The sequence below is a fragment of the Chelonia mydas genome, chromosome 15, assembly GCF_015237465.2.
Source record: "Chelonia mydas isolate rCheMyd1 chromosome 15, rCheMyd1.pri.v2, whole genome shotgun sequence".
Lineage (NCBI taxonomy): Eukaryota > Metazoa > Chordata > Testudines > Cheloniidae > Chelonia > Chelonia mydas.
Genome location: NC_057856.1, coordinates 25,302,333 through 25,317,719, shown reverse-complemented (window position 1 = coordinate 25,317,719; position 15,387 = coordinate 25,302,333). Strand labels below are relative to the sequence as shown.

The following is a 15,387-nucleotide window of genomic DNA, read 5'->3' as shown; positions in this document are numbered from 1 at the left end:
GTGACCCTTCCAGCTCCATCTCAATGCTGGAAGCCTGCTTCCTCTGCCTGCCCCTATTCCAGAACTCGGGAGGCTCGTTAGCATGACAATCTCTGCTCATGCTACTGAATGCAGCATCCGATGAAGTGAGCTGTAGCTCCACTTACGCTCAGATAAATTTGTTAGTCTCTAAGGTGCCACAAGTCCTCCTTCAGTAATGCCTCAACTGCTCTGCTTCTCTCAGAAACTCTCTGTGTAAAGGCTTAGAGAGCTCTCATCACAGACGTTTGTTTTAATCATTAGGACCAAGAAAATCACATGGGATAAGCAGTCAGCCTCCTTTAATTCCTCTTCACCTTCCTGTCTCACTCCCCTTCCCTTAGATTATAGGAATTACATGTATAACCCCCATCCCAACAACGAGAGAGCAGTCCATCTCTTCTGTACTAGAACTGGATGAACGGTTTGGCTGGAAATCTAAATCACCTCTTCCTACAGCACTATTCTTTTGAAAATGACATCATGGGGCTCCCTGTTTATTGTGTGCCTGTCATTCCAGACCAGAAGTTTTCATTTAACCAGTAAAGACATGTTTTTTTCTAACTGCCAGCCCCGCAGACTCAACCTGGGATATGACAATTAAGCTGGGCATGGCTCTTTCAGGCACAGGACAAGATCTGGAGAGGGATAAAAATGAGATTGCAGTGTACAATTTGGCCTCTAGAAAGAATCTTTCTTGCTGTCTATGATCTAAGTTCTTACCTTGCCCCCACTGCCGCAATATCTGAGCATATCACAAACATCACTGAATTTATCCTCAACACCCCTCTGAAGTAGAAAAATAATATTGTGGCAGCTTGACAGATGGAGAACTGTAGCACAGAGGGACGGACCATGTAACCTTTCCAAAGTCACAAAGGAAGTCTGTGGCTCAACTGGGAATTGAACCCTGACTTTGAGTGTCTGTCCAGTGCCTTAATCACAAGACCATCCTCCCTGTACACAAAGGGATTCCCAGTTCCACTGCCAGATCCCAGGAGAACTTTCTGGGGCTGTCAGAACAAAAAGCATTTTACTTGTAAGCTGGGCAAATGTGATCTAGTGTCAATAAGAGCAAATAACCATGGAACTTCAGGATGCTATTTTTACAGAATAGAGCTGCAACAACCTGGAAAGTTGCAACAGACCCTGCTGAGCAAACCACTATCGCATAGTAATATGGGTCAGGTTTGCTGAACTTGGTGGAACTAACCTTTACTGAATTGTGTTCTTTCACTTTTGACACTTTTAAGGTACATGTACATTGCAGTTGGCAGCATGTTTCCCAACTCAAGTAGACTTACATGCACTAGCCTGGCTTGAGCTAATGCACTAGAAATAACAGTGTAGCCAGGGGTACCATGGATGGGCCAACTTGGGCTAGTCCTGTGAGTATGGACTCCTAGGGGGTATGTACTTAAGAACGGTCCTACTGGCTCAGACTAAAGGTCCATCTAGCCCAGTATCCTGTCTTCCAACAGTGGCCAATGCTGGTGCCCCAGAAGGAATGAACAGAACAGGTAATCATCAAGTGATGCAACCCCTGTTGCCCATTCCCAGCTTCTGGCAAACAGAGGCTAAGGACACCATCCCTGGGCAGCTAACCCGAGCTACCACCATGCTAACCCCAGCTATACTGCTGTTTTTAGAGCATGGTAGCTTGATCCTGTCTAGTCAAGCTGGGAAGCACTCTCCCAGCCTCAGTATAGACATATCTATAGATTGGAATGCAACAGACTGGTCCAATAACATGAAGAAAAGCTAGTGTTACCTTGTAGTCTCCTAAAGAGCTCTCTTTTGCTCATAAAAGAGACGAACAGTAAGGGAGAATCAGAATTGATTTTCATCTTGAGAAATTTATAGAGAACAAACTGTCACAAAGCCCTGGCTTGTCTCATTCCCATTCTCACCTTCATTTATGGAATGAGCACAACCCTGTTTGTCCTTATGCAGACAAGACACCCACTAAAGTCAATGTGAATTCGGCCTATGAAAGAAATGCAGGAACAGTCTCTTTATGGATAAGCACCAAATACCTCTTCAGCCTACATAATAATAATAGTTAGTGAAGAACGTGGTTTTATTAACTCTCCAGGGAGTGTAACATTTTGACTAAAACAAAAAATATTGCCATATTTTTTGACTTAAGAAAAAACTAGTATCTCTGTGTTGATTTAACTGTAATATTTTCCACTGTTTTAGGAAAGATCATCCCTTGTGATTATCAGCAGGCGGTGGACATTTAATCACTTGTCTTTCAAACTTGTCATCCCAGCCAACCCTGTTACAGTCAAATTATAATAATACTTCTAGAATTCAACCAGTGTGAAGCCATTGGAGGGCTCTGTCTGTAGCTAAAGATCTCTCTTTGTAGTTCAGGGTTTGCTTTTTCTATTTAAAGTAAAACCACAAATACAATCCAAGTATAACATAAAAACACTGCAGAATCTAAGTATATCTGGGCAGTTGTTTTTACACACAAGAGTGACGTGTCCCAGGCATTTTATAACACACTCGCAATTTCCTGGCTGCAGATAAAGGACGTCTGATTTCCCTTGTGTGGCACTTTATTTCCTTGATAACCACAACAGATACCATAACCTTGTCCGAACAGTTCTAGTTGCTTGAACATTTCTGATAAAATGTAACCCTGAAGTTGTATGTTTATTTCCCCCCCGTTTCTCTTATTTAGGCTACTCACAAAGCAAAATGATATGGTTATGTCTGATCCTCCAGCTGCAATCTGTTAAAACACAAGCTTAGAGGAGATGCCAACACTTGTATATAGCACGCTGTAAGGGCTGGCCAATATATGGGAGTCCTTCCATAGACTGAATTGGGCATTGGATAAGACCTTACTAGACGAGTACTTTATGGAGAAAGTTTAAGTGAAGCAAAACTTCTCAGAAAAATATGGGCTTATCCAGAAAATTCTCAAGTTATCAGCACTGGCATACACAACAACTAAAATATACACTCTTAAGATATATCATCGCTGATTTGTTTAAGAAAAGCAAAAGAAACATAACGCATGTACAAAGGGTACCAACTGAGTGGGAATGGCAAAAATCCGAAACTTGTGTAACACTGTGCACCATTAATGTAATTAAACTCTTTGGGGTTCACTCCAAAGCACATTCAATTAGCACAGCAGACTAGATTAACAGCCCACATTTTAAGTGAGTGTCTCAAGATGTCAGACAACAGCGCGACTGTCCAATTAGTTCACAAATGACTTCTATGTTCAATGAGAGACTGAGAACATTTCAACAGCCTCTCTCAAAGCCATTCCCTTCCTTATCTTGCCTCTCAGTAAGTCAACCACATATTATAATTTTCCTATTTTTAACTAAACTAATGTTTTCTTCTCTTTCAACTCTTTCCCCAAACTTTCTATTGTACTTCATTAAGGGAACACAGTCTAAATAACTACATAGTGCAGAGAATTAGGAGTCTGAACTCCTTCATTCCACTCCCAGTTCTGCTGCTGACTTGTTGACCATGGACAAGTCACTTTGCTGTTCCATGTATAAGCTTCCCCCATCTGTAAAATGAGGATAATAGGGAGTTTGGGATGAAAAAAGTCCTCAGATGAAAAAGACAAGAGAAGTGCGAGGTCTGAGTAAAGTTTAAAAAAAACCCCAAATTAGAGTTTACTTCTGCATTGTGATTTCGCTATTACCAATGTGGCCTGAGATAACAAGCACATCCTCCAAACTGTTACCAGTACCACGGAAATGTATTAACAAAAGGGAGACTCTCTCTCACATGGCAAGTATTGCATCCAGGGCTGCTAAGCAAGGCTATCCATCTCCCACAAATACCCAACTTTTAATTTCCACTCTTTATTCAATTTTCTGTCTCTGCTCCAAAGACTTCTCCTATTTATGCAACTTAAAGTCACTTCAGATCAAAGATGCATTATTTATATCAATAAAACACAGTGGTAAGGAGCCCGAGTGGCAGACAATCAGATGACATGGCTCACTGCAACAGCTGGATCAACAAGAGACTGAATGAAGTCTTTTAGGAAATATAGAAGAGCCATCTTTCCGAAAGATCACAATTTAACTTATACAAAGCTCCTTTATGAATAGGACTTGAAAGATTACATTTTTATTGCTAAATGTCAGTAAACGTCAATTTCACCCAACACAAGCAAACCAATGAACAATATTTCCATCGATAATAATCGTAATTTACAGATAGGCGAAGAAAGAAAAATGCTGCTTGAGAAGTTATTAGCGTTTGATTTAAGGATATTTATCTTGTATATTTTGACTTGTGATGTTGACAATTTGTGTTTTAACAGTTATAAAGCTTTAATGTTTTGAATCTCAACATCCACAGTCATTAAACAATTGCTGTCTGGCCCCACCCTACTGTCTGACACCTCCCATAATTTCACACAATGAAAATGTAAACTGATAAAAAAAATTTAAAAAATGCTTAAAAATAAACATTGATACTATCTGTTGAAATCATGAAAAAAAAAACAATTCTGCCAATCCTATTTATGAATAATTGAAAGGGCCATATACTTCCTCTTCATTTTCCAGATAAAAAGGGCTCATTTTATTTTGTTGCCATATTCTGTGACAGATGAAATTAACTCATTTCCCCAACATACTGAGGGGATTTGTTATAGTGTAAGAGCCATCTATAGTATGGTCTGTCAGAGAGGAACAATTTGTCCACACCAGACTGAAAGACTGGCCAACAACCTCAAGTTATGGAAAAAGTAAAACCAAAATGGCACTGGCAGAGCTCTCGATGCCTGCTACCAAGGCTAGTGAATGGACTGTAACAGTGCTCCTGAGATAATGAACACAGAATGATTTCAAACAATGGGACCAATACTAACTATTGTAAGCAGTACCACAGTCGTTCTGCATGAGCGTGCAGAATCAATTCAAAGAAGCTTTGCCAATAGGAAGGAACGACTGTGCAGATAACGTAGGAAAATGTAGTGTGAACAGAACCTGGATGTCATTACTTAATGGAATCCAAGGGCTTTCAGTATATACATTTGAATTAGGACATTACATCTGGCATCTTCATTTCCATTTTAATGATTGTGTTTTAGTGTAATTACTAAAATCTTGGATTATCTGTCCTTTTTCCCAGCACTCACACACACAATTTCTGAGACATCTGTTGGTTAGCATGCACACATTCACTGCCCTCTACTTCCCTACCTTCTGTGAGCCAAGAATTTAGTGTCTTTTACATGGAGTTTTAAAGTAAGCAAGAGCTGAGGTTTAGTACAGTTTTGTTTCAGGTAGCTGGGAACTCTTAAAAGAACAATGAAACTTAACTTGATAACACAAGGTACTTAACTGTACGTGTCATTTACCACCTCTGCATTGCATGGGTAGCCACTTGGCACTCAGCAAACTCCCACAGCTCTCTCCCAGCCTAGACTGGGCTCATTATAAAACCTGTGGTGGACTCCCCAACTGAATTTGCTTGCGCTAATGTAATTCTCTTCCCCAACTGTTGCCCCAAACTGAGACCCAACGCAAATTAAACTTCTGAGCTTCAATAAATAAGTAAAATAAATAAATAAAAACTTTTAAATGCTGAACTGTTTTCCAAAACCCTGTTTCTGTGGGGATTCTCCCCCCCTCCCCATTGTTGGGAATGTTAATGCATATGGGTTTGGGCAGAGTTGGGAAGTTCCAAACTATTGCAAGAAAGCCTGTTTTCACAAAGCATGATTTTGCAGACTCAAAGTTTTGGATAAGCAAACAAACTGCAGGGTGTTCACCCAAACTGAACCAAATCTCCAAACCTTTAAAGGTCATCTCTTCACTTCATCTAGCACAAACAGAAGTGCCTCCTCCTCCTCTATAGAGACAAACTAATGAAGGGGTCTAAAATTTGAGATCGGCTGTTGGAAGAAAAAGCGAGAGATGTATTTTCCAAATGGATTACCTTATTCCACCTACTCCCTATAGTGCATGTCCCAATAATTGTCTCCAAAACTAGAGCAGTTGAAAGCAAGGAGGGAAAATGACCCATCAGAAAGTGTACCTACAAATGAGATACAACTGGAATGACTCAGTAGCAGGTAGAGGGGGGCTTGTTTGATATTTTTGCATTAGCTTTGCAATTTTCTAATGCAGATGAGAGGTTAGAAAGCAGTATTAACCAGTACCAATGCGTTCACAATTCATTGTCAGAGTGCTAAAACTTGGCATTTGAGACCCTACAGTGACTAGAAATATCAGTAAAACCACAGGATCCCTACTAGAAAGAAGAAATTATGGGGCTGCACTGGCCATTCAGTTAGCACTGCAATCGATGACCAATAGCCTTATTTAACACGCATCAGTGCCATCGCTCTGTACTTAATGATAATGCATCTAATCAGTACAACGTTTCTAGATCATTGAATGTGCATGTTCTGAGCAAGCAACCTTCTAGGCCCCCTATGTAGCAGGGCCCCCCGATAGCCTGGATTCTTGGGAAGGACACTTGGCAGATTTCACTGTTTTAAGGAACCATTTCATCTCTTTTCAGACCAGTTGTACATCCTGCCTATTGTGACGTGGCGCAAAAACTGTCTCAATTATGTTACAGATTTTTTGCAAAGCCAAAGCACAAATTATTACCAACACTGCTGCCATTGTCCTGCTGTGTACAGCATCCAGTTAGCTAGTCCTCTGACATAAACACTAGTTGGCCTCCTTTAGAAGCACTGATCTAAGAATGCACATGCTAATCAGTGTGGTACCTTTACTGTACCTGACAATTGCCACTGATCCATATTTAATTATAATCACAAGAGGATGGAGAGCCTTCAGTAGTGCATCATGGAGGGCTGAGAGATTTGTGACTATGCAGAGCCACTGGCCAACCCTCCTCCCACTCAGAAAGGAAGCAGGGAGGCCAGAGAGAGAGCGGCTCCGAAAATGTGGGGCAGGGTGGAGACTCCCCACCTCCCTCCACTGAGCCCTGTGGCAGGGCCCTCTGCAAGGCTCATTTACTTGGGTTTGGGAGGCAGCTGAGGATTTGGCCCTTTATAAGGAAAGCCAACAGACCTTTGAAAGTGTTAGTTAGATTTGTGACAGAAGAATCCTTTTTCAGAGGATTAAGGCCCTGTCCAACATTTTCCAGGATACAGCTATGACCAAACATGGTTAGGGTCCACACACAGTCTGACTGCAAACAACGGGAATGATGCTGACTACTCTGGTCAGTCCCACAGCCATCCTGCATGGCGCTGTCAAAATCAAACATGATAATCTCTTTTTGGGCATCTCTTGTGTTATATGCACAGGATTCTGTACCAAGTATTAATCTGAGTAGCCCAGTGACCCCTTAAGGCATCCGCACATGAAAACTGGGCACATACTGTTTACGTAACATGCTGCTGCACTCTGACTCAAATGCTAAAAACAATGTTAAAATTTTGACAGCAAGTACAAAACTACAATTACTCACCAACGTCATGGATAAACCTCTCGATTTTGGACTGCATCCCCCAGTATCTGAACTCCACTTTGCACAGTTTATATGCACACATGATTGGATATTTCCCAGGGTTGTTCTTGTACCCCTCAATCCAGTCCTCTGATAATGGCCCTCTTTTAGTCTTCACAGATTTATAAACCTTTGGATCCTCTTCTGATTTGTATTCATGTGGTGGGATAGGATCTTTAACAATATCAATAGGATCTAAAGGCAGAAAACACAAATAGTTTTTTTTAAAAGTTTTCCCTTTCTGCATAACTATAAAACAACACTTAAAAATCGCTTTGGTGTCTATCAGAAACATTAAAGCAATTTAGCTCCTTTGTATTTTCCCTTAAACGACTTATATTTAAACTGTTTATACAATTCTGCTAGACAGTGATGTTGACAATGCCAGAACTCACATGCACAGTCTTAGCAAATGGATATTTTTGCCCAAAGATTTTGTAAATCCAGTGTATTTTGGCAGATCAGTTTGTTACATCTTTTCAGCTGTAAAAAGAGGTTTTTTATATTTCACCCTTCAGTTCCTCTCATGCCACCACAATGCTGTAGCTCTGCCTAAATTTAGAAGCTTATAATACAACAGTCCTTTTCTAATATCATCACAGAATAGAGACTAGCCACTGAATATGGTACCATTGCAGAACAGCACAGTGATGTTACTGGTTTACTTCTCATTTGCTGATGTTGTGCTATGGATAATATGTAATCTGAATTTTCTGCCTTTGAAGTCTAAAGATTATTTAATGAACACTTTTGTGATAAGGGGGACCAAGCAAGCGTAGCTGAACTAATGAATATATCTTAAAAAGTCTGTAAATAATCCTGAGATCGGAAAACATTGTTAGAGGCATCTAAACTTCCATCTGAAGCAGTTATATCTCAGTTATTCCCTCAGAATTGACAGGCCTTTCAGTAAGTTCTGTATGAAAGAACATGACTCAAATCATTCTTAAATAGAGTCAATTTAGTACACAAAGGCTGATCAGGCAGGTTTGACATTTAGTGACAACACACTAATCCAGGCTGAAAATAAAAAAAAAATGTCAAGCCTACAGAAATTAAACACAGTAAAATTGCACCTTAGATACTAAGGTGCCCACTGATAGGCAGCATTTCAGGAGTGGCTAAGAAAAAAGGTACAGCAACCACTAGGTGTCCTTCTTTCCAGAACTAGGATACTGTGTTTGCTAATCTCACAGTTCCTAAAAGAAGGCCAGGCAGAACTCAAATCAATCCATGAGAGTCTCAGTAGTTTCATAAGCAAGTGATGCTTTAATGGTATGTAACTACCACTAACTCCGACACAATGGATCTACTGATTATGCCAGAGGAACTGACCAGTAGGAAATACAAGCGACAGGAATCAGGATGACACTTGCCATTTTTGGCCTTTTCACAAAATGCCCCCTTTTGCCTTCTTCACATTAAAGTCCTGCGTTTGTAAGGCTCATTAAACTGATCTGCCAAAAAAGGTGCAAATGGGAATTTAATGCTGAAATGTTAGCCAGTGCTGCGATGATACCGGGGAGAAAGGGGGAAGAGCCTTCATATGTTTTGAAAGTTTACATAGGAACAATGTTTTCCCATACAAAGAAAATATATTATTATATAATTAATTTAAAATAGCAATACTTTCCCCTTTGATAGCTCTTTCTATCTGGTATCTCAAAGCCCTTTAAGAAGCCTTAGTCCTCACAGCATCCAAATGAGGCAGGGAAGTATTAGCCCCATTTACAGTTGGAAAAATTGAGACAGATGGAAAAAATTAAGTTATTTGCCTAGCTTCACTCATGGTCTGCAGCAGGGCCATGAACAGATCTCCTAGTTACCAGTTCTTTTTTGTAACCATTAGACAATGCTTCTTCCCCTAAGAAAAATTCTATAAAAACTTCTGTGTAGCAATCAATAGGCAGGATAGAAGAAAAAGTGAGGGGAAAAGTGATATTCACCAAGAATTGTCTGTCTTTTTTCTGCAGGAGAAAGGTTGAATACATTGACATGATCCCCTGGATCGGCTTTATAAAATGTTTCAATATCAATAGAGAATTTCTCCACAAAAGGACACGTATACCTGGAAGAGAAGAGTAATGAAGCTTAGATTAAAGCCTATTAGATTTGATGGAGTAGAGAGAAGTGCTTTCATAACAGACACCTAAACACCGGCTGCGAATCCAGGCCATTTCTCGCTCATGTTTTGCTTTAAGATGCAATCTGAATGTACAGAAAAGGAGCCAATGATTCTGCTTTGTTAACATTTTGTTCTTAAGGCTAGAGCATGGCCTGAGGATATGGCTTACGTGGGAATGCTCTGCTACACTAAGACTCCAAGACCACAGATTATCTCTGATATTAGGCTAAAAGTGACTGCTGCCCAACACGCTAATATCTGAATGCCTTTCAAATACAGTGAATGGCAATGTCCCTAGGGGCCCCATGGAGTCTTTGGCTCGCTTCCCTTTTTGGGATAAAAAATCTACTAGGTGTAGGGTTATTTCTTTTTTTAAAAAATAATAAATACATAATAAATAAATTAATAATAAATAATAATAACAATAAAGCCCCCATTATGTTAATATCTGAGAACCTCCAAAGTATCTATTATTTTTATTCTATCCTTAAATCTCTCTCTCTCTCCCCCTTCTCCGACTCTCCAACCTAGAACAGGGTCGGGATGCAAATCCAATTTCACTTTTACTAGGCAGTGTTTGACATGCTGACCTTGCCATCTTCACATACATTTAAATATAATCTAAGTTAACTATCAGATATTTGCAACAATTAGTGAAACATGCAGTGTGACACACAAGACTCTGTGTAAAGCATTAATGATTTTCCATACTTTGGTGCACAACTGGGCTTACACTTTTAGACAATGGGCCAAATCCTGAAGTCCTCACACAGCCTGCTCACACAAATCTCTGAGGACTCAGTAAGGATTTCAGGAGTTGGTGCCAATGTTTCTCTAAAGGTTCATGGAAACACAAGAGATGTCATTGTGACTCAGTCATGGCAAGTAAAGTGACATTCAGTTCCTTTCAAAATCTAGGGAGGGCTACATGGAATAATACCTTGTCCTTGTGTAAGGATATGCATTCCATGACTCCTCTTCAACTCTTAAAGCTGCCTTTGGCAGGATAGACCGAAACCAACTGGGTATATGCATACCAATATGGTATACTTTATGGGTATACTGCCCAATGCCACCAGGACCATCCGTGTATGGCCTATTCTCCAGGATCTCCACTCCACTGCCTTCTCCACATGTCTCTTCTCTGCTCTTTTTCTGAAAGGAAAAGACACCACTGTTTTTACTTGTACACATTTTACATACCACATGCTCAAAGCATGTTAACACGAGAGATGGCATTTCCCCTACATGAACTGACTGATATTCAACAGCCGCCACTAACCACCAACACATAAGAACATAAGAATGGCCCTATTGGGTCAGACCAAAAATCCATCTAGCCCAATAGCCTGTCTTCCAACAGTGGCCAGTGCCAGGTGCCTCAGAGGAAATGAACAAAACAGGTAATCATCAAGTGATCCATCCCCTGTCGCTCATTCCCAGCTTCTGGCAAACAGAGGCTAGGGACACCATCCCTGCACAGAACTTCCTCACTGCAGAGCCACCCAATGGTCTAAGATTATCACATGTTACCCCCAGAATCAGAAAGATTATAAATGGAAGAGACCTACTGGGTCATCTTATTTATCCACTGACCAAAGCAGGAAGGCAGGTATGGTCTATTCGACACTGGCTCAGGCCAAAACCCTAGTGCAGGACAGCCTGGGAACTGTGAAGAAGTTAAATCAAGATCCAAACCCAAATGTCACAGGCAACTCCCCGATCTATAATAGGCTGAATCAAAGCTCTGCCTTCAAACACGCTGAAGTCTGGATTCAGATCTGAATTGATCAGACCACACCACATAACCTTTTACATTACCAGAAGTAGCAGCAATAGGGTTTTGCCTGCTTTGACATGTATTTTTGCAATGTTACATCAGAGTGACTAATCAACAAATATTAGCTGCAACATCACAATGCAACATATAGGCAGAAAATGTAGCATTTAGTGGTATTTTCCTCTAATGATCCGGGAAGAGAACTCTTTAAGAACAGCCTGAAGACTACACCCTGATAATTAAAGATATTTAGAGAAGAAATATATTAAATTTGCCAGAATGCACACAGTGCCCTCTGGCAGCTTCCAAATCCTGGCTTATGTTGAGAACTGTCCCAAATCCTGGCAGCATTCCTTCCATAAGAAAACCTAAGTTCAATGCCTGCAAAGAAAGACAGAGATGCCCAAAATGTTCGTGAACTTTGAACACACATGCTGCAGCAGGTAGGATAATGCAGGGAGTTTGGTATTTCAAAACACCTGTCTCATTTTCTTTGTTTGTTTTTTAAAGTGCATTGGAAAGGACAGCACTTTGGAAATTAACCAGTTGGAGTTAGTAGAACAAACTGACTGTAAAATATACTGCAATACTGACCCTTTCTTTCTGGCAGAAAAACAACATGAAAGGAAACATGGTTTAACAAAAAGTGATTAATAAGATGCAGAAGATCAGAATCTGTGTCTGAGGACAAAACAACAAGCAAAGAAGAGCTATTTACTTTCAAACCAATTCTTGAAGCATTTTAAATCTCCCCAGATAACAGACAAAAAAAAATCAAAATATAAAAATGTTTTGGGTTTTTTTTTTTGTAAATTGTGATATGCAGTTTAGAGAAGCACATTTGTAAAAATAATTTATAGAAAGAGCATTGACCTTGCTGTTCATTAAACACACATCCTCTTAAAACAAGTTACTGTCTTTCAGTACTTATGTAAGCAGTGGCCAAGTCTTGCCCAAATATTTATGACAATAACATTAAATAATCTTGATGACCTGAACATTTTGTAATTTCATAACGTCTCAGGTCTAAGAAAAGGCAGCAACCCAGCAGGCATGGCGAATGTGTCAGACAGAATAATAGTAGAGCATCTGGTCTGAAGTTATGGTGCTCTAGAGTTTCATTACATGGCGATAGTACATGAAATCTGAAGCAGCAGGAGAAACATGGATGACATATTTAGTGCCAAATCACACCATGTAAAATCCTGCATTGGCTGCCTTAAGATCTAGCACTAGAGATGATAAAGTCTCCAAGAACTCAGAATCAGATAACAGCTCCCTGCTCTGGGCTGAAACATGAAATGGCCTGAGTAAGCACCCTCAGTTCTCACTGAAATCAGCACCCAGGATCAAGCTTATTATAACACACACAGAACAATAACTGTGTGTGTAGATTTGCAGACCAACACTTGCACTGGATTTGGATGCTGATGACTTATGTGGCCCGTGACTTATGTGGGGCTGACCTGCTGAGCCCCGTACTGCCTGCAGCTGGGGCTGGGGCTGACCACCCGAGCTCTGCACCAGCCCGGGGGGGGGTCAGCTCTGAAGGCAGTGCTGCCCGCCAGCAGCAAATTTCTCTGCTCGCCTGATGGGGAGCAGCGCTGCCTTCAGCTGACCCCTGGGCAGCAGCCGCTGCTCTCCACTCTGCCTTGCAGCTGTGACAAATGCCCAGTTTTGGCAAAAGTGTAGGGACCAGGACAGAGCTGAAAAAGGGGTCTGTCACAGGCAAAACGGGACATAGGATCACCCTACCCATAAAAGATATTACCTCACCCACCTTGTCTCTCTCAAGTTTTCAAGGCTGTCTCCAAAACTATTAGGGCTGGAGACGCAGGCCATGGCTACACTACAGAGCTTACAGCTGTAGCATTACTAGTGCAGATGCTCTAAGCCAGAGGTGGGCAAACTACGGCCCGCGGGCCACATAAAGCCCACGGGACCCTCCTGCCCGGCTCCTGGCCCGGAAGGCTCGCCCCCTCCCCTGCAGCCTCAGCTCACTGCGCAATGCTCTGGGCGGCGCGGCTGGCTCTGGCCGGGCAGCGCGGCTGGCTGTCCTAGTGCTCTGGGCAGCGCGGCTGTACCACCGCCAGCCACCGGTGCTCCATGCAGCATGGTAAGGGGTCAGGGAGCAGGGGGGGTTGGATAGCGGGCAGGGGAGTTCGGGGGGGTGGATAGGGGTCAGGGCAGTCAGAGGGCGGGGAACAGGGGGATTGAATGGGGGCAGGGGTCCGGGGGGGGGGGGGAGGGGAAGAAGTCGGCGGGGGGGTTGGATGGGGCGGCGGGGGGCAGTCAGGGGCAGGGGGTCCAGGGACAGTCAGGGGACAGGGAGGGGTTGATGAGGCAAAGGTCCCAGGGGGCCAACAGGGAGCAGGGGGAGTTGGATGGGGCAGGAGTCCCTGGGGGGGGGCTGTCAGGGGGCGAGAAACAGGGGGGTCGGATAGGGGGCGGGGACTGGGCCATGCCTGGCTGTTTGGGAAGGCACAGCCTCCCCTAACCAGCCCTCCATACAATTTCAGAAACCTGATGTGGCCCTCAGGCCAAAAAGTTTGCCCGCCCCTGCTCTAAGCCAATGGGAGAGAGCTCTCCCATCGATGTAATTATTCCAGCCCCCGCAAGCAGCGGTTTCCATGTCAGCAGGAGAAGCTCTTCCGCTGGCACAGCACTGTCCACTCCAACGCTTACGTTGCTGTAACTTATGTCACTCACGGGGGTGGCTTATTCACACCCCTGAGTGACATAAGTTATACCCATGTAAGCTATAGTGTGTACAGAGCCTTAGCTTTCACTTAAAAACCTGCTATCTGCTATGCTTCACCAGCATCTTGTAAAACAGGCCTCTCCCCCCTTATCAGACAAAATTAACAATTCCGGAGAAGTAATTTGCATGCCTTTAGCTGAGAATGTTTCTGCTGAGTATCTATAAATGTTGTGATTCAGAAACTGTTGATTCTCTGCCAGGAAGAAATCTCTTACATTTGAGATTGCCCAGCGACCAGTTTCACTAGTCTTACTCCACCAAGCAACAAGTTGCTTACAAATAGTGGGGCCAGATCCATGCCTGGGGTCACTCACTCTACAGTGACACCAGGTGTGAGGTTAGCTCCAGGATATACACATCACTGAAAATCAGAATCATTTTCTGACATTCAGAAACAGCTAATTAGTGACAGACTGTTTGTCAAGAATAAACCCAAGATGAACAACAATCCCTGTCTGCTTTGGACTCCAATGGTACCGCGATCATCACAATACACAGCCAAGACCAAAATCCTCTACTTTTTCTTTGCAATTAAGTTACTTTGTCACTATTGACTTGGCGTTAGAAAAAATTGTCTGGTTTGTGCTGTATGGTTGATACAATGGTGACCCTGTAATACTATCTGGTTTTGTCATTGACAAATAAATAGTTGCACGAGCATCTGTACTGTTATTGCTTATGCTCCCCTGTACTTGCAATAGGTAATACCTGTAAGCACACGTGCTGACTTTCCAAAGTGCCGGAGGGTGCTCGACCCCTGGCTCTGCCCCAGACCCCTCCTCAACTCCACTCCTTCCCCCAAAGCCCCACCCCAGCCCTTTCCTCCCCCACTCCACCCCACCCTGCCTCTTCCTGCCCCCGCACCATCCCCATCCCACCTCTTCCCGCCCAGTTCCACCCCCTCCCCCAGCGCGTTGCATCCTCACTCCTCTCCCCTCCCCGAGCTTCCTGCATGCCATGAAACAGCTGATCATGGTGGGCTGGAGGCCTGGGGAGGCACTGATTGGTGGGGCCCGCTGGCAGGCGGGAGGTGCTGAGGGGGTGAGAGGGAGAGCACACACCATTTTTTCCCCATGGGTGCTCCAGCCCCAGAGCACCCTTGGAGTTGGAGCCTATGCCTATAAGACTGCCAACAATGAGGTAAAATCATTTAGTTCTTCAAGGTGACTGACTGGTTTTTAAGGGTGATGGGACAGGTGGCATAAGGCCATGGCA

At 42.8% G+C, this 15,387-nt stretch overlaps 1 protein-coding gene across 25 annotated transcripts in view; it reads right to left on the bottom strand.

Moving 5' to 3' along the window:
- Positions 1–15,387, bottom strand: part of PITPNM2 (phosphatidylinositol transfer protein membrane associated 2) — a 214,146-nt gene that overhangs the window by 64,009 nt on the left and 134,750 nt on the right. For all 25 annotated transcript variants that reach the window (XM_037878643.2, XM_037878649.2, XM_043529182.1 and 22 more), the window contains 3 exons: positions 10,572–10,786; positions 9,453–9,574; positions 7,468–7,701 (listed from right to left, as the gene is read on the bottom strand). In XM_037878643.2, coding sequence (XP_037734571.1) covers positions 7,468–7,701; positions 9,453–9,574; positions 10,572–10,786 — 571 coding nt within the window. The remainder of the gene's footprint in view (positions 1–7,467; positions 7,702–9,452; positions 9,575–10,571; positions 10,787–15,387) is intronic.